At 40.0% G+C, this 23,679-nt stretch overlaps 2 protein-coding genes across 2 annotated transcripts in view; one reads left to right on the plus strand and one right to left on the minus strand.

The window, feature by feature from the left end:
* Window positions 1-3,291, plus strand: part of LOC106955415 (NADH-cytochrome b5 reductase 3-like) — a 9,156-nt gene extending 5,865 nt beyond the window's left edge. The window contains exons 2-5 of the mRNA XM_015045572.1: window positions 725-844; window positions 1,771-1,856; window positions 1,936-2,035; window positions 2,720-3,291. Of these exons, the coding sequence (XP_014901058.1) occupies window positions 725-844; window positions 1,771-1,856; window positions 1,936-2,035; window positions 2,720-2,892 (479 nt within the window). The 3' untranslated portion in view covers window positions 2,893-3,291. The remainder of the gene's footprint in view (window positions 1-724; window positions 845-1,770; window positions 1,857-1,935; window positions 2,036-2,719) is intronic.
* Window positions 3,292-3,342: 51 nt separating this feature from the next.
* The window catches only part of LOC106955408 (liprin-beta-1-like), a 24,373-nt gene continuing 4,036 nt past the window's right edge, over window positions 3,343-23,679 (minus strand). Inside the window, exons 2-25 of the mRNA XM_015045561.1 lie at window positions 16,724-16,803; window positions 14,622-14,827; window positions 13,088-13,168; window positions 12,168-12,281; window positions 11,967-12,077; window positions 10,809-10,901; window positions 10,047-10,146; window positions 8,738-8,799; window positions 8,596-8,662; window positions 8,283-8,401; window positions 8,051-8,124; window positions 7,148-7,202; window positions 6,869-7,004; window positions 6,486-6,621; window positions 6,287-6,409; window positions 5,618-5,768; window positions 5,363-5,474; window positions 5,191-5,279; window positions 4,938-5,060; window positions 4,740-4,865; window positions 4,477-4,665; window positions 4,238-4,396; window positions 4,091-4,156; window positions 3,343-4,008 (exon numbers count right to left, since the gene is read on the minus strand). Of these exons, the coding sequence (XP_014901047.1) occupies window positions 3,925-4,008; window positions 4,091-4,156; window positions 4,238-4,396; window positions 4,477-4,665; window positions 4,740-4,865; window positions 4,938-5,060; window positions 5,191-5,279; window positions 5,363-5,474; window positions 5,618-5,768; window positions 6,287-6,409; window positions 6,486-6,621; window positions 6,869-7,004; window positions 7,148-7,202; window positions 8,051-8,124; window positions 8,283-8,401; window positions 8,596-8,662; window positions 8,738-8,799; window positions 10,047-10,146; window positions 10,809-10,901; window positions 11,967-12,077; window positions 12,168-12,281; window positions 13,088-13,168; window positions 14,622-14,827; window positions 16,724-16,787 (2,640 nt within the window). The 5' untranslated portion in view covers window positions 16,788-16,803 and the 3' untranslated portion in view covers window positions 3,343-3,924. The remainder of the gene's footprint in view (window positions 4,009-4,090; window positions 4,157-4,237; window positions 4,397-4,476; window positions 4,666-4,739; window positions 4,866-4,937; window positions 5,061-5,190; window positions 5,280-5,362; window positions 5,475-5,617; window positions 5,769-6,286; window positions 6,410-6,485; window positions 6,622-6,868; window positions 7,005-7,147; window positions 7,203-8,050; window positions 8,125-8,282; window positions 8,402-8,595; window positions 8,663-8,737; window positions 8,800-10,046; window positions 10,147-10,808; window positions 10,902-11,966; window positions 12,078-12,167; window positions 12,282-13,087; window positions 13,169-14,621; window positions 14,828-16,723; window positions 16,804-23,679) is intronic.

The raw sequence follows: 23,679 nt of genomic DNA on the forward strand, positions 1-23,679 counted from the left end.
AACCTTTACTAAGGTTTTACTAAAGCATTTACTAGAGGTGTGTCGATCGATCGGTCACCGATCATAATCGGGCCGATTTTCGTGAAAAAGTGCATGATCGGTGATCGGCGATCATTGGCTCTTGTTGCCTGTGCAGCTGGTCTCCTCTTTCCTTCACACTGCGCAAACGCGCAGCAACAAATCCTAAGCGATGTGTAACTATAACGCACTGAGTGAATGGGGAAGTTTGCGTGCTGCGCAAACTTCCCCATTGATGATAAATACAGAAACAAGCGTAAAAATCAAAACATCTACAATAGTGATAGTAATATTAATAATAAAATAATAGTCAGTGCAAAGTAGCCTACAAATTCTTTGTTGGGGGGCGGAGAGGGACCTGAATAAAGGCTGGGGGGCGCTGGCCCAAAAAGGTTGAGAAACTGATTTAGTTGGTAATGTTGCATGTTCTAAATTACTTGCAAAAACATTGACTGAAAGGACTCTTATTTAATGTTGAGGGATTTTTGCCTGTAAGGCAAACCTTTAGGGCACAGACATTTTACATTTTGTTTTGAGTTGAAATGTACTGAAGTCTTATTTAAGTTTGAGTGTTTAGTTAATTGTATTGTTAGAAACAATTGTTTGCATTATTCAAAGACACTTTTTATTAATCTGTGGCAATCGCAACGGTATAGTTAATTTCACCACTATAAGTTTCAGGGTCAGGATTTCTTTTTACTTTAAGCCCTGCTGAGAACTGATCCTGCTGCTGTTTCTCCAGGTGTTTTTGCCATTCAGGCGGATAAGAAGTCTCCAGCTGTGACCAAGACGGCCAAACAAGTGGGCATGATCGCTGGAGGAACAGGTGAGCTAGAAAAACTCACATCTGCACCATATCTGCTTCAGAGATAGTGTTATGCTGCAACTACTGCTAATTTGAGCTACTGTTTGCTTTCTGTCGTATCAAACCAGTCAGCTAATTCTGTGAGCGTCTAGTGCAGCTCCCTAGATGTTATATCTCTATAACCAACTGAGATGATTGATAATGGGAAGTTTAGATGGACATGTGTGATTTGTTCCAGTTTTAGTTAAATCTTTGAAAAACCACAAACATTACTCAACTGTAAAAAGGAGATTCCTGAAGAACTATGACCTGAAAACTTGAAATACCAAACATGACACATCTGTCTGGTGTTTGTTGAAGTTATTTCATAACTAGGCTAAAGAGCAAAACCTTTGCTTTCTAACTCTTTCATAATAAAAGCATAAAAACTGGGATCTAACTGGACAATACAGGCCTGATTTGAGAGCCTATTTTCCTGCAAGTATAGAAATCTCTTGACTTCATGTAACAATGCTGAAATGTACTTTACAATTTTATTTTCCACTGGAAAAAATTTGAACTTAATTTATGATGCATAATTACCTTTAAACTTTCACATGCAACAAATCTAAGGTTCAAAACAAAAGTAATTTACATGCAGTTGATCTGTTAATATCCTGAAACTCAACTCATGGTTCTTAATGTGACTGTCCCTCAGAGGCTTTTTATTCAGTTCGTTTAATGCCTAACAGTTTTTCAATCATTTGCTTGTGGAGCTGATTTGATGCTGCAGAGTTGAGATTTTATCACGAGGAACTTTCATGTGTGATTCTCACGAGTTCTGATTAATCTGATCAGCTGACTCTTTCAAACACAAACGGCTCCATTATTTAGTCACAAATGTTTATTTTAACAGAAAAACTGTGTAGTTACTCATAACACCAGAGGCTTTCTTGCTCTTTCTGCAGGAATCACCCCAATGCTGCAGCTCATCACTGCCATCATGAAGGACCCGCAGGACCAAACGGTGTGTCATCTGCTGTTCGCCAACCAGGTGAGGTCCACAATTTATCAATAATGTTCTGCACATCTGAAGGGACCGCTGTATAATAACCCAACTCCTGTGTCCACAGAGTGAGAAGGACATCCTGCTGAGAGACGAACTGGACGAGATTCAAGCCAACCATCCAGACCGATTCAAGCTGTGGTACACAGTGGACAGAGCGCCTGAAAGTAAGTCCTGGAAGAGTGTTTCACCTGAACTCTGTCAGGTTTAAAGCACTTCAAATGTCAACGAACCATTTAAATGTTGAGATGCAAACTATTTTTAGCTATAAAACTACTAATTTAAGTCTGTAAATGCATCATGATGTGATTCACTTTTAGTTGAGTAAGTCACAAGCAAATTACTAAATACATAGCCTTGAGGAACTCCAAGATCTAGTTAGATTTTCAGTTTAAACAAACTTAATGCAGGATCACATAATGTAGTTAATGTATAGTTTGTTGTTGCTAAGTGCAAATCTTGCATGATCTGTGTGTTGAGCTTTTTCAGTTCATGGTTTGTAAACTTACCAGTTTTCTACCAGTTTAAAAAATGTAAGACTTGAGGTTTACATGATGGTATTTAGTATTTTTGCCCAGGTACCTAAGCAAAGTTAATTTCACAGCAATAATAGCAATGTGCAGTTTTCCTTTGTGTGGGAAAAGTGGCACTCTCTACTGGACTAATGAGGTTAAAGATTAAGTCGAGGTTTATTTATTTACAGCTGAACTGTCAGTTCACTTATTTGTAGTTTGAATCCTCACTTTTCTTAATATTCAGCTTCCAATGTGACATTGTTGCAGTCCCATGTTTTCACCAGCAGATGTCACTACCAAAACAGCCGTCTGACATTCTAACTTTTCTGTGCTCAGACTGGGCGTACAGCCAGGGCTTCATCAATGAAGACATGGTGAGGGAGCGTCTGCCCCCTCCTGGTGATGACGCGCTCATCCTGATGTGTGGACCTCCACCCATGATCCAGTTCGCCTGCAACCCCAACTTGGACAAAGTGGGCCACTCCCCCAACCGCAGGTTCACCTTCTAGACATCGGTCCGTTTGGAGCAAAAGAGGTTTGGATCTTTAAGGGCTTTGTTATTGTCTCTGTCCTGAAGGCACTAAAGCAGAGGGATTTGCACAGTTTATTTATACAGCGATATTATTGATGCAAAGGAATAGCAGCTAGGACCAAACCACAGGGGAAGAGTTGGGAATCATGTTGAGATGGGATTTTTAGTTTGGCGTTGAGACATTTTAACAAAGTTGCTGTGGCTTTATGGCTGTTCATCCAGTGCCTTAAAAACCTGCAGAATTCTGTGTTTAAGGTCATCACTGCTTCATTTCTCTTGAATGCCACCAAGTTGAACATGTCAGTTTTTTGCTAAATGTTACCTAAATTGTAAATCTGGTTGCTTGTAACATGGAGTATAAAAATCTGTTGCTACTGAAGAAATGTCTGGGGTTGTTTTGGGACAGAAACGAGAAGTTAAATATTTATTTCTTCACTTTTATTACCAAAACAATTCAAATTCAAAGATTTGGTTTCTAAAAAAGGTTCTTTGGTTACAAGTTGCTCACTTAGTGACTTCCTGCTTCACAGTTTTTGGCTTAAAGGGACAGTGCAGGATTTTTTTTAAATGAAAGTATGTTAAAGTTTAAGCAGATGCTTCTTGCCTTTCAACACAGAAGTCCAGTCTTAAAATTACTTCAAGGCATCCAACTGCTTAGAACTTAACATAAGCTCACTTTAAAAAACTCAGTACTATCCCTTTAACCTCAATGTAGCTTACAGTGGCACAAATGTTTAACTTTTCTCTGGAGTAGCTATGAGCAGTCATAATTCACTCCTGAAACTACAATGATTTCTCTAAGGTGAAGGTGAAACTCAACTCTATATTGCAGGTAAGACACTGACTGCTCAGAACTACTCCACAGAAAGCTGCTGAACCTACATTTATTGTAACAAATCAGCCTCCTCTACTGCAAACAAAATAACTATTTTCAGTTCATGCATATTGTGAGAAACCTCAATAAATACAGAATGGAGACTAAATACTTTGGTCAGGTGTAACCTGCTTCTCAGGAGGAGTTGAGAGCTTCTGCATTATCCTCAGAGGGACAAATTGAGATCACCTGGAACAGCTCTTCCTCCTTCAGCATGCTCTGAAACACAAACAGGAAGTAACATTTCACATTTCCAGTAAATATGGAAACCTTGTGCTAGAATATCAGCTGGGCCTCGTACCGTCAGGTTGTTGATTCCCTCTGAAAACGCTCCAATCTCTCTTACTGCTCCTTCAGAATCCTCCATCTGTGTGGAAAAGGAGGCACAGCTCAGATTTTACTTAGTAAACCTAATCTAGAATGACTTGCAGTGGAAACGCCTCTCTACCTGCTCCAAGTGGTCCAGAGTTTCTTCGTAGATGCGGACGTTTCTCTGGAAGCTGCTGCTCTTCGGCATCTCCACGTTCATGGGACAGATGTAATCCTCTCCGTCGTCATGACGTTTCCTCCTCAGGGAGCCAAAACCACCAAAAGATGAACGTCTTGGCTGAAACAAACAAGTTCTGCAAGTGTAAGTTTTCCAAAAAGATTAAATCACAGAAGCGGATTTGCAGAGCGATTAATTACCTTAACCTTAGCGGTTGCTGTGAGGACGCTGTAATCCGGGTTTTCCAGACATTCCTGTTTGAGGCGCTGCGCCTCTGAGCCGACCAGCAGGTGGAAGTGTGTGGCCAGGTGGCGCCTCAGCAGGGTTTTACTGGGAGGAATGTTGAGCAGGAGGGCGAGCGCTTCCACGTTGAATCGAGGCTCCAACACCTTCAAGACACACGAAGCAGTTAGTTGATTCGATTCTGGAGGTTCCCGACTATAAACACTCATCAGGTTTTCACCATCAGTCCTCCATGAACTCCGCTCCCTCTAAGGTTGGGTGCGTATTCTGCCAGATCCACAGAGCGCAGCCACTCCATCACTCTGTGGTTGGTCCACCGAGAGATCTCAGCCGGCGTGATGTTGCTCTGCACAAACAAAATGAAATATTAGAAAGCATCAGCTGTGAATCGGAGCAGAAATGTCAGGCTTCGTAATACCTCATCAGAAGGGCGGCGCCTCAGACAGTTGGGTTCGTAGGAGTTCAGACGCAGAACCTGGATGGCTCTCTTGATGCTGAGGTGATGAAGAACACTCCCAACCTTCAGAGACAGCAGGTCTTCCTACAAAGGATGAAGAAACAGCATAACATTTACAAACTACTTGATTCAGGTGTTTTAAAAGCAGAGAATGGAGAAACACTCTTTTATTATTCAAACTTGTTAAGAATCTTGTTAAAAGCTCCCAGCTCACCACTGTCATGTAGTGCAACATGCGTCCATCAACTCGGGCTTCATCGAAGTTGCTCTTGTACTGCGGGAGGCCGATGTCGTCCAGCCATCCTGGAAAAGAAAACAAACCATCAGTGCAGAAACTAAACAAGCTGCTGGAGACAGCAGGTCTGCTCTGAAGCACCGTCACTCACTGGTGACCCAGTTGTGGTCCAGTTTGCCCTGAAGGTCATCACCCTCTGAGCCAAGAGCCTGCAGGGCGAGCTGCAGCTTCTTCCTGTGGAGAGGCAGCTTCATTCCCAACTCCTAACAGGGAAAACAGGAAGAGTAAATCTACTTAAGGTGAATCACATCCTGTTTTATCTCTTAATAAAATACATGAATCTTACAACAGTGTGACTCATTAAAACAAGTGACGTTGTAACTTGTGAACAGGAAACAACTCCCACCTTCTCCAGATCATGTTGTGATGCCTGCAGTAAAGTTTGTCCCGATTTGACCCAGTTCTGACCCTGAGCTGCGTACAAGCCCAGGCCCTGCTCCTGTAGCCAGGCACAAACATCCTCCTTCCTCCACCGAGAGAAAGGAACATCAACAGCCCTGAACACAGACACACAACTCTTATCAGCAAATTAAATCCAAACAATCATTCACACAAAATGGTGCAAATGGGGCCAAAGTGAAAAAACAGGTCTTAAATTAAATTGTTAATGTGCTGGTTCCGGTCGGATAACTTTAAACTCATAAGGTACGCTCCACTATTAGTATCCATGTTTACTTCTGCAATCACTGACAGTTCTTCATCATGGCGCTCGCTGCATTTGGTGTTACTGCGCCCTCTACTGCAAATGTGGCACATTGTCAGGCTGTTTGCAGTTCACATACAAGTTGCATATATTTGGACATAATCTGATTTCACAAAAAAATTGGAATCGAGCATTAAAGCCTGCAGTGTTAACATAGCATTAGTTTGGTATAAACTAAATATCAATAAAAGTACAGAATTTTTTTATTTTAGACCAAATTTGACCTCATCAAGAAAGTTATTTTCATGAGTTATTAATTTACTGTTATATTTAAACAGCTGGTACAAGTAATTATTGCAAATCTCAACTTACTTGTGTTTTGAGTCGCGCGACCAGCCGAGCCGAGGCCCGGCCGTGGCTCTGACTCCGCCCCTCCTGAACTCCGTCTCAGCCCCATCGTCCAGGTTAAACGAGGTGGAGTGGCTTCTCTTTAGCCTGCAAGAGACGCATGTTTAAACACACAAACTCATGTGAGCCCAAGTCAAAGATCACACTGTACACCGTGCTTTACCTGCCAAAGAATTTCCTGAACCCGCTCGACTTCTTCTTGGCTTCTGGAGACGACGGAAGAGGAGCTGCGTTGCGGGGTTTCTGTGGAGGAACACCAGCGAGGTCGAGGTGATCTGTGCCTTTACGTTCAGTCTCAGCTGTCAAAGACAAAGCGAGATCAGAGTTTGATTCATTTAACCTCATAAAATATTTAAATGCATGCATTTTTTTTCCACTGATTTTGCTGTCATGTAGAAAAAAAAAACATGATGTCTCCATCGTCACTGCAGAATCTATTTTAGGCATCATTCTTAATTAATAATGACACTAGGTGCATTCAGTGGTACTCCAGGTCCAGTATCAGTTTAGAAGCATGTAAAAGTGATTAAAAAATGTTCTGCTCACCCAGGTTGGGTGCACTGGCTGTCTGTTTGCCGCCACGCAGCTTAAAAAAGCCACGACCAAATGAAGCACGAATTTTCTTGCTGCCAAAATTCCCATCACTTATGTTCCCCTTAGCAGTTCCCGATTTGTTCTTAACCTAAAAGAAATAAAAATGAAAATCAACCACTAGATGGCAGCAGAAGTAGTTACATGAAAGCTGGAGAATCAAAGTTCAATAAAATATTTATCTTTAAATAAATTATAGAAATATAGCACTATGTGCTGTTCAGGTGGTTCTACCTGCTCAGTGCTGCCAGATACAGCTAAACCGTCACCATGTGAATCATCTGAGGAGCTGAAAAAACAAACAAACATCCACTGAGAAACCAACAAATGGGAACAGAAGGAAAACGCATCATGAATCAAGTTCTCCTTTCCACAAACTGAGCTACGGTGAAGACAAACACAAACTGCTTTTATCCTCAACTAGTTTTGCTCACAAGTTATTTAATGTTTATGTGCAGAGGAGAAAATCTAAAGATGGTGGCGCTGAGGTTTCATTTGCTGAATTTTTTTAAACAGAAAATTACAGAAATCATCAGAGTGAGGATGCAAACATTTCATTAGGACAAACGATCAGCAGCAGGTTCTGCTAGTGGGCTCATATAAACAATCAGTTTAAGTAAAATCACATGGTTTTTGGTGCTGGAACAAACTTAACCTAATGACTTTATAGTGTTTCAGTAGAGTAAACCACAAGGTTGAGAAAGGAAGAGGTAAATGCAAAAGTTTTCACTCCTCTTGCAATTTTCCACCTTTACTTGTTCAACAACTAAAAACTTTAATGTATTGGGATTTTATGTGGAAGACCACACAAAATAAAACTGATTAAAATGTTTTTTAAAAAAGGTGTCATTTGTACTAATTTAAAAACAAAATGCTTGTTTATCAAATTCAAGACTCATCTTAATTCTTGTCAAGTTAGTACATAAGGAAAAGAGAAACTACTGTCTTATAATAAACATTTCTAAGCATTAATAGAGGTTCTATTTGCACATTATGTTCAAGTGAAACTTAACGTGTCCCACAGCACAGTGACTCAAAAATGTTCCAAAGCAAATGGACAAGAAAACAGGCCAGATTAGTAATAATAAGGAAGTGAGCAATAAAGTTCAGCCAATTTATGTCTTAAATTAGTTTTACCTTTGTGCTGCTTGCAGCTGTCTTTCTCTGTCCAGTTCATTCATTTCAGAGAGCACTGCTATGCATGGTATGGACTGAAAAAACAGGAAAAAATGATTAATTCAGAACAGAAGCTCTGAACTCTTAGGGGAGACCATTTCAGAGTGGGAGGCCGAGGTTGGAGCTTTTCTAAAGGAAGTCTCCAGTCTGGGGTTCATCCTGTGTCAGCTGTTTGGACAGAGTTTGCGTTTACCTCATCGCAGCTCCTTCCTGCCTCCCCCTCCAGCTCCAGGGTGACCTGATCCACCTCCATGGACAGAGAAAGCGAGGGATCATCTGTTATATCAGCGTAGTCATCGTCTTTCAGCTTCTCTGTGAGAGAGCAGTTCGTACAGTCATGCACTGAACCACAAAGAGCTATAATCTCCTTTCAGAGCTTAGTCATCCTTTAAGGCTCTAAGAAAAATGCTCTGCAGTCAGATATACTTTTACTGATAGGGTCTAACATCATGGTGGGTTTGTTTGCACTTTATGAGTAATATCTGCAGAGTGAATGATCCTCTCACCTCTGACCAGCTCCTGCACTCTCCTGCACTTCGTCAGTGATTCCTCCAGCTCTTTAATCCTTCTCTCCTGCAGACAGACACAAAAGCTGAAGTCGTGACGCATCTGGGAGGCTGGAGCAGCTGCCGACATGCTGCTCTGTACCTTCTCATCGTTCTCTGACGTCAGCAGCTCCAACACCCTCTTCATTTTCACCATCTCTGTATCTGGACAGATGAAAAAACAAAAGTTTTGTTCAGGAAGTTTAGCTCCAACTCCGTGTGGCTCTGAGAGGAGCCAATGAAAACAAGAAATAATGAAGTCAACAGGGACTCAGGTTGCAGGGCAGCAAGGTTCTTATTTCAGCTTGTTGGTGCTAAAAGCCTGGACCAGTCAGTCAAATCTTTCCAGTCTCGAGTTTCCACACTAACCAGCTCTTTTAGTGGAAGAGATGGTTTACATGACTAAAGTTCACTTGTCCGATTTTTAAAGTATAAATCCCAAAGCAGATGGGATAAATAAAAAAAAAAATCTACATTTACAACCCTGACAATCCTCTTCATGAGACCGCCTTCAGAAACCAGTGTCTTCAGTCAGAGGCTTCTTTAAAGTCCCTGTAACACAAACTGCTACAAGATTCATTACAATAACTCGTTGAGGAATTTGAACTAATATCAGTTGCAACAACATTTAATTTCCCTTTTGGAATGTAAATATAAATCAATGGATGGATTCATAAATAAATAGAGGGACTGAGAAACATCAACAAATATTTCTTAGTTGCTCCATGAACTGGTAAATTGATCTGCTATTGAACAAGGAAGTCCCTCCCTCATGAATTTTTTTCACATTAACGGATAATCGTTTATCAAAAACATTGAGTTTAAGTAACTGCCTACTCCCGCCTGCAGGTGGCAGTATTTCTTCTACCACATAGCTGCCTGCCATCTTTCTTCCTCTATATCAATAATTTGGAAAGGGTTTAATAAGGAAAACATATTGTAAAATTCCTTGCAAATATTTCTAAAGTGGTCCCACAAAATCAGTGATTTTGACTGCAAAAAAACAAATCGGAAACAATCGCAAAATCCTGGAGGAGCCGACTAGAGAATTATTAGTTCAACATGTAAAAGATGTTCACCAACTCCAGGGAATAAAAAAAATCTTTTTGGTGTTCAAATGATCTCGAGGATCCTAACAAAAACCTACAGAGACCAAGTTTGCTTGATGATTTCATCTTTAAAACTGCAGGGATGAGAAAGTCAGCTGAGGGTGGAAGGAGAAACGTAACGATGTGTTTGGAGTGAGATAAAAAACCAATTCACAACAAGACATGAAATTAGTTTAACTGTAATTAATACAGAAAATAGATGACACTCTGTGGCTGTAAGAATGATTATTTTCTCCAAGTGTTAAAGGGCAAGAAATGAGAGAAGAAACAAGGAATTCAGATTGTTGTGAAAACATTTCACACCTCTTTCTGCCCCCGCGATTTTGTTGTGGGTCTCTCCCTTCAGCCTCCTCAGTTCAAGGTCTCGCTCCTCCAGATGCCTCTGCAGATCCTGCAGCTCCTCCTGAACAGAGTCATGGTTAAAATGATTCAAACTGCAGCAACAGGAACATGAAGAAGAGTCACATCTGAGAAGACATGAACCAGGAAGTTTGTTCCATTTTTCATCGTTTCTGACTGAGAGGCCGAGGAAGGACAGCAACATGTTCAGCTTGTATACATTTACCTTAAAAAACTGTCCAGAAATCAGCCCTTCAATTAACCAAATCAGAATCACAAGTTTGAAAAGTGGATAAGTTAGTATTTTAATTTGTGCTACCGACAGCATTCAGTGCAAACGTATGCAATTCAATGCATCAAGCTGGTAAAACATGCAGAAGATTGAAGATGCTAAAGAATTACTCCTATCCAAAAGATGAATGTGCAGAAAACTCAAGCAGCACTCATTGAGGCACTTACAACAGTGTGATCAAAGTCAGGAAAGCAGTGTTCAGCAGGTGAGAAGTAGCAGCTCTTGGAAAGAACAAACAGGCTGGAGACTAAACCTTCACCTCGCTGAAGCGCTTTGAGTTCCACTTTGGATGCTTAAAAGGTAAGCAGGTTGCAGAAAGACATTAACAAAACGGAAGATGAAGACCAGGAGCAAAGCTAAGAGCTCGAGAATGAAATCATAAGCAGAGATGATTAGATGGGAGTATATTATGGTTGTTAAAAACAAACACTCACTTTGGCTCCTTTTAGTTTCTTCTCACACTGCAGTCTTTCATTCTCCATGTCCGTCAGCCTGAACCTCAGGTCTGTCACTTCCTGGTACAAACCCTACCGAGGGAACAGAAAGATGAAATTATTAATAAACAGACACAAAAAAAACACATGCAGAAGAGACTTGATTCTAGTATTAAGCAATAAAACAAACATAAAAAAGAGGTGCAGAGGAGAGACATAAGAGTGAAGTTCTCAAACCAGGAGTCAGAAACTTTTTCCTGGCAGAAAAGACAAATTTCTGTTTTATTTCCAACTAGAATGGATTTTAGCACAACAGTTAAAGTTCATTTGTTTTGCACATTTCAGCAATACGGCAGTTTAAAATGCTTGACATGATAAAATTAAAAACTGGAGTGGCAAAATAAAGCAGTAAGTGAAGGTTGGACTAGAATTAATCTATGTTCCAGTTATTAATTAAATACAACTTTACAAATCCTGACTTTGAAACCGTCTTTATGCGTCTCTGAATGTTCAGGTCCGTCACACACCCAGGGTTTGGGCCTGATCAGTAGTTTCCATCTGTAAAACTGCTTCTACAAGTTTCACCAACTGAAGTATAAGAGCTTTTGATTTGAGTCTGATTTTTGATCACTTTTTTCTCGTTTGTGTTGCAAATCTGCCTTGTTATGGTGACGGTCTCTATGCAATGTGTGTCTGCCAGGTAACTCCACATGATGATTGTAGGAGTTTGATTGAAAGTGCTGATAGAAAGAAAAATAAACATTCATAGATGAATAACAGTTTTTGTGCTGTAAGAGTCTTAAAAACCCACACATCCTATTCCAGGCAGTAAAACGACACAATGGAAAGTTACTTTTACTCTGGAAAGCTGAAATCTGAGTGGGTGGATGGGGGTGGGGGGGATTGTGTCAGGAAACAGCTGCTGGAGTAAGAAGGGAGTTTGGGCCTCCTTTGTGACCCCCTAAAACAGTTCAACCAACACCACATGACAGATCCGAGTCCTCAAGCCGAGCGAAACGGACCTTTGTGACTCTAAAAACAATGAACGGACTGGACGGCCGCCAGGATTCATGGTGCAGGTGCAGCTTCAAAAGATATCTGCCCCACTTCACAGCCACTGAAAGTACATTTTCAAAGAGCGGATGGGGGGCGTCTTACTTCGTTGCCCCTGTGATCTCTCTCCAAAGTGGCCAGCTTCAGCTTCAGACTCGACACCTCCGTCATCAGCTCCAGCTTCTGGGTCTCCAACGCCGTCCGGTTTAGCAGCTCCTGATGGTCAGTAAAGTAGCACAGCCTTTCCTAAAACAGTAACAGCTTTCATTTCCAGTCGTCTACATTTAATGACTGTGGCGGCCTCACCTGCTGAAGCAGCTCCTCTGCAGCGTTCAGCTTCTCCCGATGAAGCTCCAGACTTTTATCCAAGTCCCGGATCTTTTCTCCCTGCACCTCCACCTGGTCTGTCAACACACTGACCTGCAGTAACGACGACTTCAATTAGGATGTTTAAAAATTTGAAATTATGGAGCTTAACCTGACTTGATCCCAATATTAAGAACAAAGCTTTGCAATCTAATGAACCATTAAAAAATATATATATTTTTAGTCTCATTTTTAGTGCAAATATCTTAATACATTTGAAATGAGAAAAACTACCTTACAAGTACCTTTTCAGCAAGACACAGGAGTTTGTTTTAAGTAAATAATTCCTTAATATTGATGAAAAAATTCTAGTTCCATTGGCAGATCATTTCACTTATAACTTGGGGAAATCGTCTTGTCATAATAAACTTAACTGCCAATGAAACTGGTACTTTTTCATAAAAATACTTGATAAGATTTGGTGTTTTTGCAGCGAAAACAAAGAATAAAACAATTACAAGTTTATGTGACACTGGAAAATTGGAGAACCACAACCAATGATTAGGCTAATAAAAACATTATGGAGATAAATAAAAACCTGACTTTCTAACCCTTATCTGGTATGAATGAAAACTCCACAGACTTGGGTTTTTTTTTCCATATTTGCAGAAAAATTAAAGATGAAGGATATAATTATTGTCGTAGTGTAATAGTTCAATTTTTGGTCTTTTTTAAGTATTTCATGCTTAAATTTGTACAGACATCTAAAATGTTGCCCCTTTCCCACCAGAAAACTGAAACAATGCCCTCCTTGGCTCAGCTAACTACACAGTAAGTTTATACAATCAAACCCAATTGGATATTTGTTAGCAATTGTTGTGTTTTGCAGCAATGAATGGAAGTTTTTCTTCTTCACAAACCTGCAGAATAAGGCACTCTTTGTCACTTTCCAGCCGTGAAAGGCGTTCTTGGTAGACGGCCTCAGAGCCGTGGACGTTGGTCTGAAAGAAATGACAGGCCGTCATTTCTGCCGTTTGTCACAAAGGAAGCCAAAATTCATATTTCCAAGGAATCAACAAAGGATGGGTGAAAAACATAAAAATATCGAGGGCATAATTATTTTAGAAAGAGCATCAATTTGTTAATTTTTATCATTGTGTGCAACAACAAAAGGCCTGAAATGCAACGATCAAAATCTCAGTTTGCAAAAAAGAAAACAAAAACAGAATCTCAACACTGGAGTCACATGAACACAATGGTGAGTTTCCTGTGATGAGATGAATGCGCCGTCTTTATTTTATTCTCCTTTATCTCAGCCTTCAGCAAATAGGATGACTTGCTAAGATTTGGGCCAATGAAAAACCTCTAAGGATTCTTTAATTGCATGTTTCAGGCCGCTGTATATGCTATCTGAACAAAAAGAATTCATCAATTGACGCCATAAATGTAGGAATTTAGTTAAATATGCAATTAAAGCTGACAGTAAATTAAATTGTGGAAATTCCCCAAATGTTTTGGTACACCACGGCGAGTCAATGATGAATCTGAGGTCTCGTCTTAATCTGTTCAGGAAAAATCATGTCTTGCAAATGATCAAGATTCCTGGGTTTTGGCTCAAATCTAAATTCAATAAGAACCAAATTCTTCAGCTGTTTTATACATATGATTAACAATCAAAGTTCCTACTTGGTTTTCAGGCCAAAATTTAAAATTACTACAAAGTTCTCCATCATATTTCAGACCATTTTCAGAGTGGAAATATGAAAGTAGATTAGGATTTAGATATGGAGCCTTGAAATAAAACTTAAATTAGTAGGAAAGGACACTGAACCACTAGGTGGAAACTACTGGCAGACTTCTTCTCTCAAACTTTTATTTCACTGATAATCAGAGAAACCTGAGAAGACGCCTCAGCTTCACCTGCTCTGCATGTTTGGTGCCACAAATTAGTGAGTAATGAAGATAATGAGACATTAAACCATGATGCTCACCTCTAGCAGCTAACACAGCTCAGAGCTTACACAGTAATGTCAAGCATCCTCCTCTTGCAGAAAAATAAATATTTACATATGTTCTGCTTCATAATTTTTTCTTGCTTGACTACATTTTTAAAGAGGAAAATCATTTTAACCCATACATTGAGCTTTGGCCGCTGATGCAAATTTTTCTACACTCTCCTTTTTCATACTCCTCTGGGTCTGAAAATTTACTTTAAATTCATACATCTCCATATTGAGTCGGAACGCTACAGCCTCTGTAAGACATTATTCATCTTTCCTCCTCCGTGTTTTATCAGAACCAGTCGGGTCTCTGCGACGACTGCGGCTGAAATCCCTCCATCTTTCACTGCGTCATTAAAGCAGTGGGAATGAAGTGGCTCCAGTGGTTTAAACACATACATCAATTACAGCTTAGGAAGCCTCCAGGTCGTAAAAATCCCTCTCCTCCCCTTACTGTCCGTCCATGCAGCCACTCTGCCAGCCCCTCTGCGGTGGAGTCTGGGATCTGACAGCGCAGGTTGTCCCGCTCCTCGTTGTCCATCAGCTCCAGCGCCGCTCTGAGGTCCTCCAGCAGGTGAAGCACGCGGAAGCCACCCAGGAAGGGAGACGTGGGCGACTGGCAGTCAAACAGCCCGTTGGAGTAATCGATGGCCTTGGAGCCTTCAGGAGCAGACAGAAGAGTTACAAGGCAGCTAAATTTATTTCTGATGAGTCAGAAAAGAAAAAGTCAAAGCGAAGACGGACCTAGAAGGAATTGAAATCAGGATGAAAACCTAAATGAGAATCAAATTTGTTCCCAGACGCATTGAAGCTGCACTTTAAGTTTTCAGAAAGATTTATGATTGAACACTTTCAGTGTTAATCTGTGGGAGGAGAGAGCAGAATGTAAAGAAACACAGCTTTTTACACAACTGGGTTTTTACTTCTGTTTCCAAAATGTGCCGGTTTTATACGGTAACAAAGTGGAGAACAGCCTCATGTCCATTAAACCCAAGTCACATGACGAAGTAAACTAGCTTTGTTGTGTCCCTATTAATCTGAATTTTAGTGAGCTCTCTCACTAAAACTGGCTTTAAATGATGGCAAATGCAGATGAAGGCTTGAACTTTACTAAAACAACGTAGCTCCAGATTCAGCACATTTCCAATTTATATGAAAAGAGGCTCAATGCTAAGATGATCAGTGCCTTCATTTCCAACTAATTGAGCAGGAAAGTGATGTTATTTGAAAGCATTACTATCTTGGGGTTGAAGCTAATTCAAATTAATCAGTTTATCTTAAATTTCTTTTCACTTTGTGACATTTTAACCATCAATCAGAATGTAATCCATTTGCATTTATGATTAGTTTATCCTCATTTTACCATTAGAGGAAATTCCTAGAAATGTTTCCACTTCAGTGCATCAATAAAAAAAGATTTATAAGGTCAAATGATATTTTTTTTTAAATTCCAAGTATATACTAATATTTAGGCTAAATTTTGCCCACAGAAGTGATAATATTGTTGCTTGAGACCGTTTTCAAGTAATATAAAGGTAATAATGGCATAATAATAATAATAATAATAATAATAATAATAATAATAATAATAATAATAATAATAATGGAACCCATTATCAAAGATCAATAAACTTTGCATTCTAATGAACATTTAACACTGGAACTGGAAGACATTTTAAATATAAAAAAAAAAAACAAATAAAATTGTATAAATTTATCATGCGATTAATTGATTTATTGCGACAGGCCTACTGGTGTTTTGTTTTGAGATCATCCTTTTCCTAATTGAGCAGCTCAAATTACAGCTTAAGCTCCATGATTACAGTTCATCATATTCTTACTTCAATCCATCAAACAGTATAAATCTTCTCCATGTCTGCATTGTTTCTAATTCTGTCTGCTCCATATGCATCAGAACACACAATGTTCCCATCATGCACCTCTGCCGGCTCCATGCCATCTGTCATCCGTCTTAAATGTCAGCTGTAATCAAGATCTCCCAGATTAACAACGAGGGAGCCGAATAAACAAATGAATACTAAAATATTCAGACAATCACAGCAGCGAGAAGGTGAGGCTGCGGTTTCTGCGGAAACGCGAGAGACTGGTGGGTGTCATGTGATCAGCCGCCGCGCTCCCATTGGAAAGGTCAGCGCTATAATTACACACATCAGCGGAAAAGTGGGGACTGTAAATCTGTAGGCTGGTCCGCTCATCTGCAGCAGTGGAAGTACACCGAGCAAGAGCCAAAAGTTCATATTCCAAACTCAGAGCTTGAATAGTCATCAGCTTCCACCAATGCAGGGACGACGGAAACTTCCTGTAATCTCTCTCATGCAGAGACGCGAAGATCCAGAGGCAGTTTGAGACAAATTCAGAACTCCTCCATTTCACAAACTCATTATTAAAGCAAAAGTAGGAGAAGTAGGAGGACAAGGAGTTACAGTTAACTAGAGAGTGGCCTTCGCAGCCTGCAGCTTAACGTCTTCCAGATGGGAGCAGACCCCATAGCATGTCCTGCCCACTTAAATAAAAGCTCATGTTTAGAGGGGTTACCTGCGATGATCCCATCCATCTGCTCCAGGGCCGCTGCCAACATCTCACTGGCGTCTGACATCATCTTCTGCTCGACGGATCTGAAAGAGGGGAAGATTTAAGCTCAGCTCCAAACCAGCAACTGCACAAATGCTATTTCAGCTTTATTAGCAGATTTAACCTGATGATAAATCTAAGAATAAAAGGAAAAGTATTGTGAGAGTTCATCTTCTGTGTTCTGGAAACAGTAGGGCGGGTCTGGCTGCCCTGCAGCGTCGAGTCAGATTTGCTTTGCAAAAAGTGAAAACAATCCTTCCTGTTGCACAAATAAATTTATCCAATTCATAAAAGTAAGTAGCAGCCAAGAAGGGCCAAACAATAACAGGTGGACTCCAATAAATCAAGATATAAAAAAGTTTAATTACTTCAGCAAAAGTTTTATACATTAAAACTTCAGGTATTTTTGATATATAAAGCTTTCAAGTAATGAAAACCCATAGTTCAATTTATCTAAACATTTAAATATTACTTTAGCCCAATATAAAAATGATCAATCATAGAAGATAGTCACTGCAATCCTCCTCAAGGGAGTTGGGCTTTCAAAAGCTCACTGATGAAAACGCTGACTGTTTAGAGTTATGTGTAGGAATGTTTATGAAAAATTAAGTGGAAGGAAAAAATGTGTTCAGCACTTGGACTAAAACTGTCATGTTTTGCCATAATATGCCACTCCTGCACCAGCGACAAGTAAAGAGGATGATGGGATTTTTGTGTTATTTTCTGTGAAACTGAATTTTGAGTTCTCATTAACCGTCAGCCATAATCATCCAGATTAACAGAAAAACACTTGAAAAATGACCCTGAGAGGCACTTACCCAGCTGTTCTAAATTAAAACCAAACACCACAGCAGCAATTACAGTTTCTACAGATCTCTGCTAAACAACCACCACAAATCTGCAGCCTTGTATATCAGTAATCAGCGTGTAATAATGCGAGCGCTCCGCTATACCATGTCAGGCCTCAGCTACACTGTGAGAATCCAGCCTGGAAATCGTTCAGAAGGATGTTTTGAGCCACTACGTGAGGAAAAACAGGAAAGACGAGCCACTTCCGTCGAGCGGGGGGAGAATAATGAGCAAATTACTCACATGAAATCCTCAAAACTGTAATCTTAACTGCAGCATGAAGCAAATCCATGAGAAAATCTAACAATTTTGCTGAGCTGATTATGAGAAACAAGTCTGTTATGTTGACTTACAATGATTAGATGCATTCTTTTTCTTGATTTACATTAAATAAAAAGAGGAATTGTATTATCAGGAATTGTACGTCAGCTTGGTACAGGGTCTCGTTCTTCTCCAAAACTGCATCAAATTAACCCTGCAGGCCTTTCAGCCTCAGAGACAAAAACAAAGTGATCTCCACTCCAGGACTCATTACCCAGCAGGCTGCGTTTCCGGTGCTGCTATCGGGAATTAAAGTACTATTCTCCCGGGGGTCTCCAGTCTTACAGCGTTGGCATGATCGGCATCTCAAACCTCCATAACAAAGCTGGACAGCATCCCCATGACTGCTCAACACGCATCACATGTCATCTGTAGCTAAAGTGAGCCACTCATCACTCCCAGCAAAATGTGATTTGCAGAAATGGAGACAGTGTGAAGTACGCACAGCGCCAGGACGCAACAGGAGGGAGGAAGGGGGCTGGAGCAGCGGCTCTGCTTCATTTCCTCCCGCTCTGGGGTCACCGGGTCAGAACCCTCAGGGTACCAAATGAGCATTAGGAGTATAATTAAACCAATGACCTCAATATGTGAACTTTTAAGGCTTCCTTTAAGCACAAAAGGCAGGAATCTCTTTCAAAATGCCATTCAGATTTGCAGCATCCACCGCAAACGAATTACTGAGCAATAACAGAAAACAACTTGCTTTTCTATTTAACTTTAACGTTGCCCTGAGGAGTTCAGGTTAAGGAGTCCCACAGACGGACATCTTACTGAAGTATTTCCGTAGTTTAATGGGAATCATTCATTCCCAAGGCAGGAGCTTTATTTCTTTAGCTGTTGAGAGAAACCTACTGTATAATAATACATGGATGCTGAAAATAAAATATCCCGTTGCGCTGATTCAACAAGGTGAACAGATCAGTAAAGATGAAATGAAATCAGCTCAGAGGCAAAGAAGAAGAAAATGCTTTCATGAGCTCCATGAGAAATCCCCTTTAGCATCCTACAGATAGACTCTTAATAGCACATATGGAAGTAATTTCAGGAAAATATCTTGGGAAACTGAAATCCAATAAGCAGCCGTCGGTGTAGCAGAGGATAGCACATAAAGTTCCCGCGTTTAGCCCCTCCACCACGACTGGGACCCCATGCAAGGGCGAAGAAATCCCCCACATTCACATCACAGCTAGTGGCGACGGTTCCCATAAAATAATTTAAGAGATGTTCTAATTTCTAACATCTGTCAATTAGTGTCTAGGAACCTTTAATCAAATTTCCATGACTTTGTGTTCCCTTAGGGTATAAATAAAGTGTGACACAAAGACTCCTAAACAGAAGGAAGGAACTAATAGCTTATCTTGGCACAAAAAAACAGTTTTAAATAAGATAATACTATCTTTTGGCTCCATTATAACAGCAGCCTGATACAAAGAAGAAGCTTGTTTACACAACTTTTGCTAAATCAATTAAAACATGACATGATGTAATATTTACTGACGGAAAATAAGATTTTAGCTGAAAATCTGTCAGAATTTCTGGTTTATATTTAGAATTGATTAAAGTTGATTAGGCTTCATTTCCCCCTGGGTTATAAGCATCACATGACAGAAGCATTTCTTTTGGCCATTCTTCAAAATAGGATAAACAAGAAAACATTCCATTCAATTAAGGCAATACTCATCCAGATCAATAAATTACAAACTTTGGTACAACTGGAACTATGACATACAAGGCTGGAAGAGAACCAAAGTTTATCTGGCCACCACAGAAAGAGCAAATATACAGAAACTGGTGGCGAAACTGGTGGCTTGTTGGGATCAATAAGTCTCCATAGCAACCATCAGACACCATCTACGTGTTTTCCAAATATTGGCAGCTCTAAAACTGATCAATAATAACGACAAGAGTTTTTCAGCAATTATATCTGTACATTTATCTCCCTATAAAATTAAATGCAGCCAAATCAAATGGTTAAATTTGTAGCAAAATTAGTGATTTTCTGACCCGAAACCAAGATGAGATCCCACCACTCAGGTTATCCAAACAAGGGTCTGTATGGGGGGACTGTGATTGATGACAGAGTCCAGACGCCCACAGTGAGTGGAGGCTGAGCGCTACACACCACTCACATTCCTGAGCAGGTCAGTCTCCTTTAACGCCTGGTACCAAAATCCCTGCTGACATTTTTGACCTTCCACATTTCAAAACATTTCCAATGATCCAACAACAAAAAACAAAAAAACACTGGAAATGTGTAAATTTATCATCAGCACAGATGAAGCTAGCTTTCAGACCAGAACTGCTCCTTCAGCAGGTATTTTTTTCTGCAACCAGAGCCTGAAACATCCTTATTTATCAGTGACATCAGGCCTCTATTGTTGTTCAGCTTGTTTTGACTCTAACACACACACACAGCATCCTGCTCCTGTTAAACCCGCCTCAAATGAGTAGAAATCCTAAAAAATAAATACGAGGATAGGATTACTTGCCCATATGCTGAAAAGTTCATCTCCCAGCCTCACAAGCCTCCTTCCATCTGCAGTCTACTTCCAGCTGTGCTGCAGATGTGCAACTCTTAACCAAAGTGGCTCACTGAAGAGGAAGCACTATAATTTCTAGGAAAAATAATGCATCTAGATCCAATGGCATTGCATTATTCATTAACTTAAGAATGAATTCAACATTTTCAGGACTCTATGACAATGTGTGTGTTTCCAGTTGCATATCGTGACGGTGAAACCAAGCTGTGTTTTTCTTTCCTCATGGCTTTCTGCCAACCAGCTTGTTCCAGACAATGCTTACACTCCTCTATCAAAGATGTTTAAAACGGACGCAGCGACTAAATCCACGCACACACGATCTATAGACGTAACCTAAAGCTTTGAGCGCCATTTATAAGTTTAACCTACATCTAAATCAAAAAAATGAGATCATAGAATCATGTCAATCATAGTCTGGTTCAGGCCGACTCTAAATGGAGGCAGGATTTACACAACTGACTTTACATTTAGTCTCCATCCAAAACATTGGTTGGTTAAGACTCACGCTCTCCTTATTTGGTGTACATGTAGTTTTCTTTGTTATATAGATAAAGATAATTGGGGTAATGAGTAAAAACCTCTATTTCAGAGGTACATAATACAACATCAGCGTTTCCCCCAGTGTATTATAAGCCTGGCGGGCCACCAGGCTTCATTTGTGCCCCTACCAGGCTTAGCATTGCTTATTTTTTAAGTCTCTTTAAAATGTTTGCATTTTTAAGACTTCATAGTTGGTGTTCAGGTGTTAATCTTCAAAACTTTCAATAACACAATCATCAAGTGATATTTTCAAATTTCCTGTCAACTTTGAACATTTTTTAACTCAAAAACACGACGGGCCACAGGATGAATGAGCGCCCTAGCACCCAACCACCAGGCTTAGCAAGTTTTCTGGGGGAAACCTTGATCATCATTAGTATTAAGATCAGGAAATGCAAATGATGTGCTAATAAAAAGGATTGTGATATAATCAAGAACAGATTCAGTGTTTTTGCATATCCTCAGAAATGTCTCCATTTTCTTTTAGATTTATACGCAACTCCAAATCACCTGACTGCTGCTTAGCATTCAGTTTGAAATACAGTTTTTGAGTTTGGCTAAACCGTCCAAGGCTTACCATCTTAAATTGGCAGAAACAACCTGCATTTTTGGGGCCTAAATGTTTTGCTAGAAATGGTTCTTACAGGGTTCTTCCATACAATATTCCTAAGTAGTGTGTAGAAGTAGAGATTTTTTACTTCATTTTCCTGAACAAGTCTCAACAGGTGTGGGGGAAAAAAAGAAAATCAGGAACAAAAATGTTCCTAAAGAAGATAAAAATTGGGATAAATTAAGGCTTTTCATGCTGATTTCATCCAGGAATGGCATTTTTTATTTCTAATTTCCACACATTCCAAATCAAGAGTTCATCCAACCAGTTGTTTTGGTTTAGAAGTAACTGATCGAAGATTTCTGGAAAAATTAAATCTGGAACGCACAATAAAATCCAGATTATACATTACCAGATTAGACGTCGGAAAATTATGGTAACGTTTAGACTACATAGATATGGTGTGAGTTTTGCTGAAAAAGTATGAGATTTTTCATTACTCTTGTCCAGAAGCGGTCCTACCCTGTTTGGCGTCCTGGGCGAACACCCCAAGAAGCCAACTATTATTTAACCTCTGGAGAATTTTTTAAAATACATATATAGAAGTAATGATGCAGATATGAAATTAACTTTTGGATGTTGGCCCCACTTTAAAGCCAAGCTTCCATCAAACACTCCTCTTTTGTTTACCCTCCCCCATGAGAGATGTTCTGGACTTTTAGTCTGAGCTGCTGTGAGGTCAGATTGTTTGACAGAAACGTCAGCCAGATTTTAAACTGCTGCTTCATTTCTCTGCAGTGGCGGTGGCCACACTGACGCGCCACACAAACAAGCCTTTGTCTTTCCCAGACTCACATGGTAGCACGGCAACACTGATCTCAAGTTATTGCAGATTTTCCACGTGGCCCCAACTACAGAGGCACAAATCACATTGGAAGAGTGAAAAAATAAAAAAATAAAGAGCTGGAGGAAATGAGTAAGGCTTCCCAGCTAGCCAAGAAAAACTGCAGATCTTTCCTTTTGTTATCAAGAAGAAGCCAACAGATATGGTGGCTTATGGCTTAATCTCAAAGTTGTTGCTTTAAAGATAAAATAATGCTGAAATAAACAACTTATGCAAAAATAAACCAGAACTAAAAGAGAGGTATCCCAAAGTTCAGGAAGACCTTGACTGACTTGTGACAGGAAGCGCTTCCTGGAACATTGTGGAGAAATGTCTTCCTTCTCAGAAACTTCCATTTTCCTGTAATCCTGAAGCCAACAGTTGAACAGACAACATACATTACATTCGTCACACCAACTCAGACACTGAAGCATCAGCCGAGCTCAATTTAGGGAGGATTTTACACAACTCTTAAGGACAGAAAACATTCCTGTTGCCATGATGATCTGAAGCAAATGTTTTAGATTAAACTAATATCTTAATTTAATTTTAAAAGCATGTAAACATCCCTATAAATCTGAAAGTGACAGCTTGCTTCTTCCAAAAGACGCCACAGCAAAAATGCAAGGAATGCAGAAAGGATAAAAGATTCCAGAGACAGAAAGGCCCAGGCAATTTTTGGATGCCTGACTTCAACACAGATAAGGACAGGAAGCTACAAATCTATCAGTATTCTGATAACAAAAACCTAATTTTGTCTTTCTATTACAGTCAACTAGATGTCTCTTTTGTTTAGTCATTATGCAATCTTCAGCCTCCTAACTGAAAAGGTTAGAAAATATCAGTCTAACTTTTTGGAAGACTCGGCCATCAGTTGGATGAGTAAGCTCAGAGTACAAATATGGCTGCAAAGATGGAAGGACACAAAATCATTTGTTATGATTTCAGTTCTGGGGAAGCCAAGAGAGGAGAGGTACGCATGGCGCTGCCAGAAGGTCCTGCCCCATTGCCTGAGACATTCGTTGAGCACATCGTCCGTTGAGGCTTTGTCCTTGATGTATTTATGGATCTTGGATGTTTCATCCTGGACAGTGGCTCTCACACTCTCTAGTCCTCTGCCTCCTTCCTTACGGCTCGTGTACAGTCTCAGGGTGCTGGATTTGGGGTGGAATCCACCCCAAATCCAAATATATATATATATATATATATATATATATATATATATATATATATATAT

This window comes from Poecilia latipinna, unplaced genomic scaffold (genome assembly GCF_001443285.1).
Source record: "Poecilia latipinna isolate Pla-1442-1.1 unplaced genomic scaffold, P_latipinna-1.0 Scaffold732, whole genome shotgun sequence".
In the NCBI taxonomy this organism is placed as follows: Eukaryota; Metazoa; Chordata; class Actinopteri; order Cyprinodontiformes; family Poeciliidae; genus Poecilia; species Poecilia latipinna.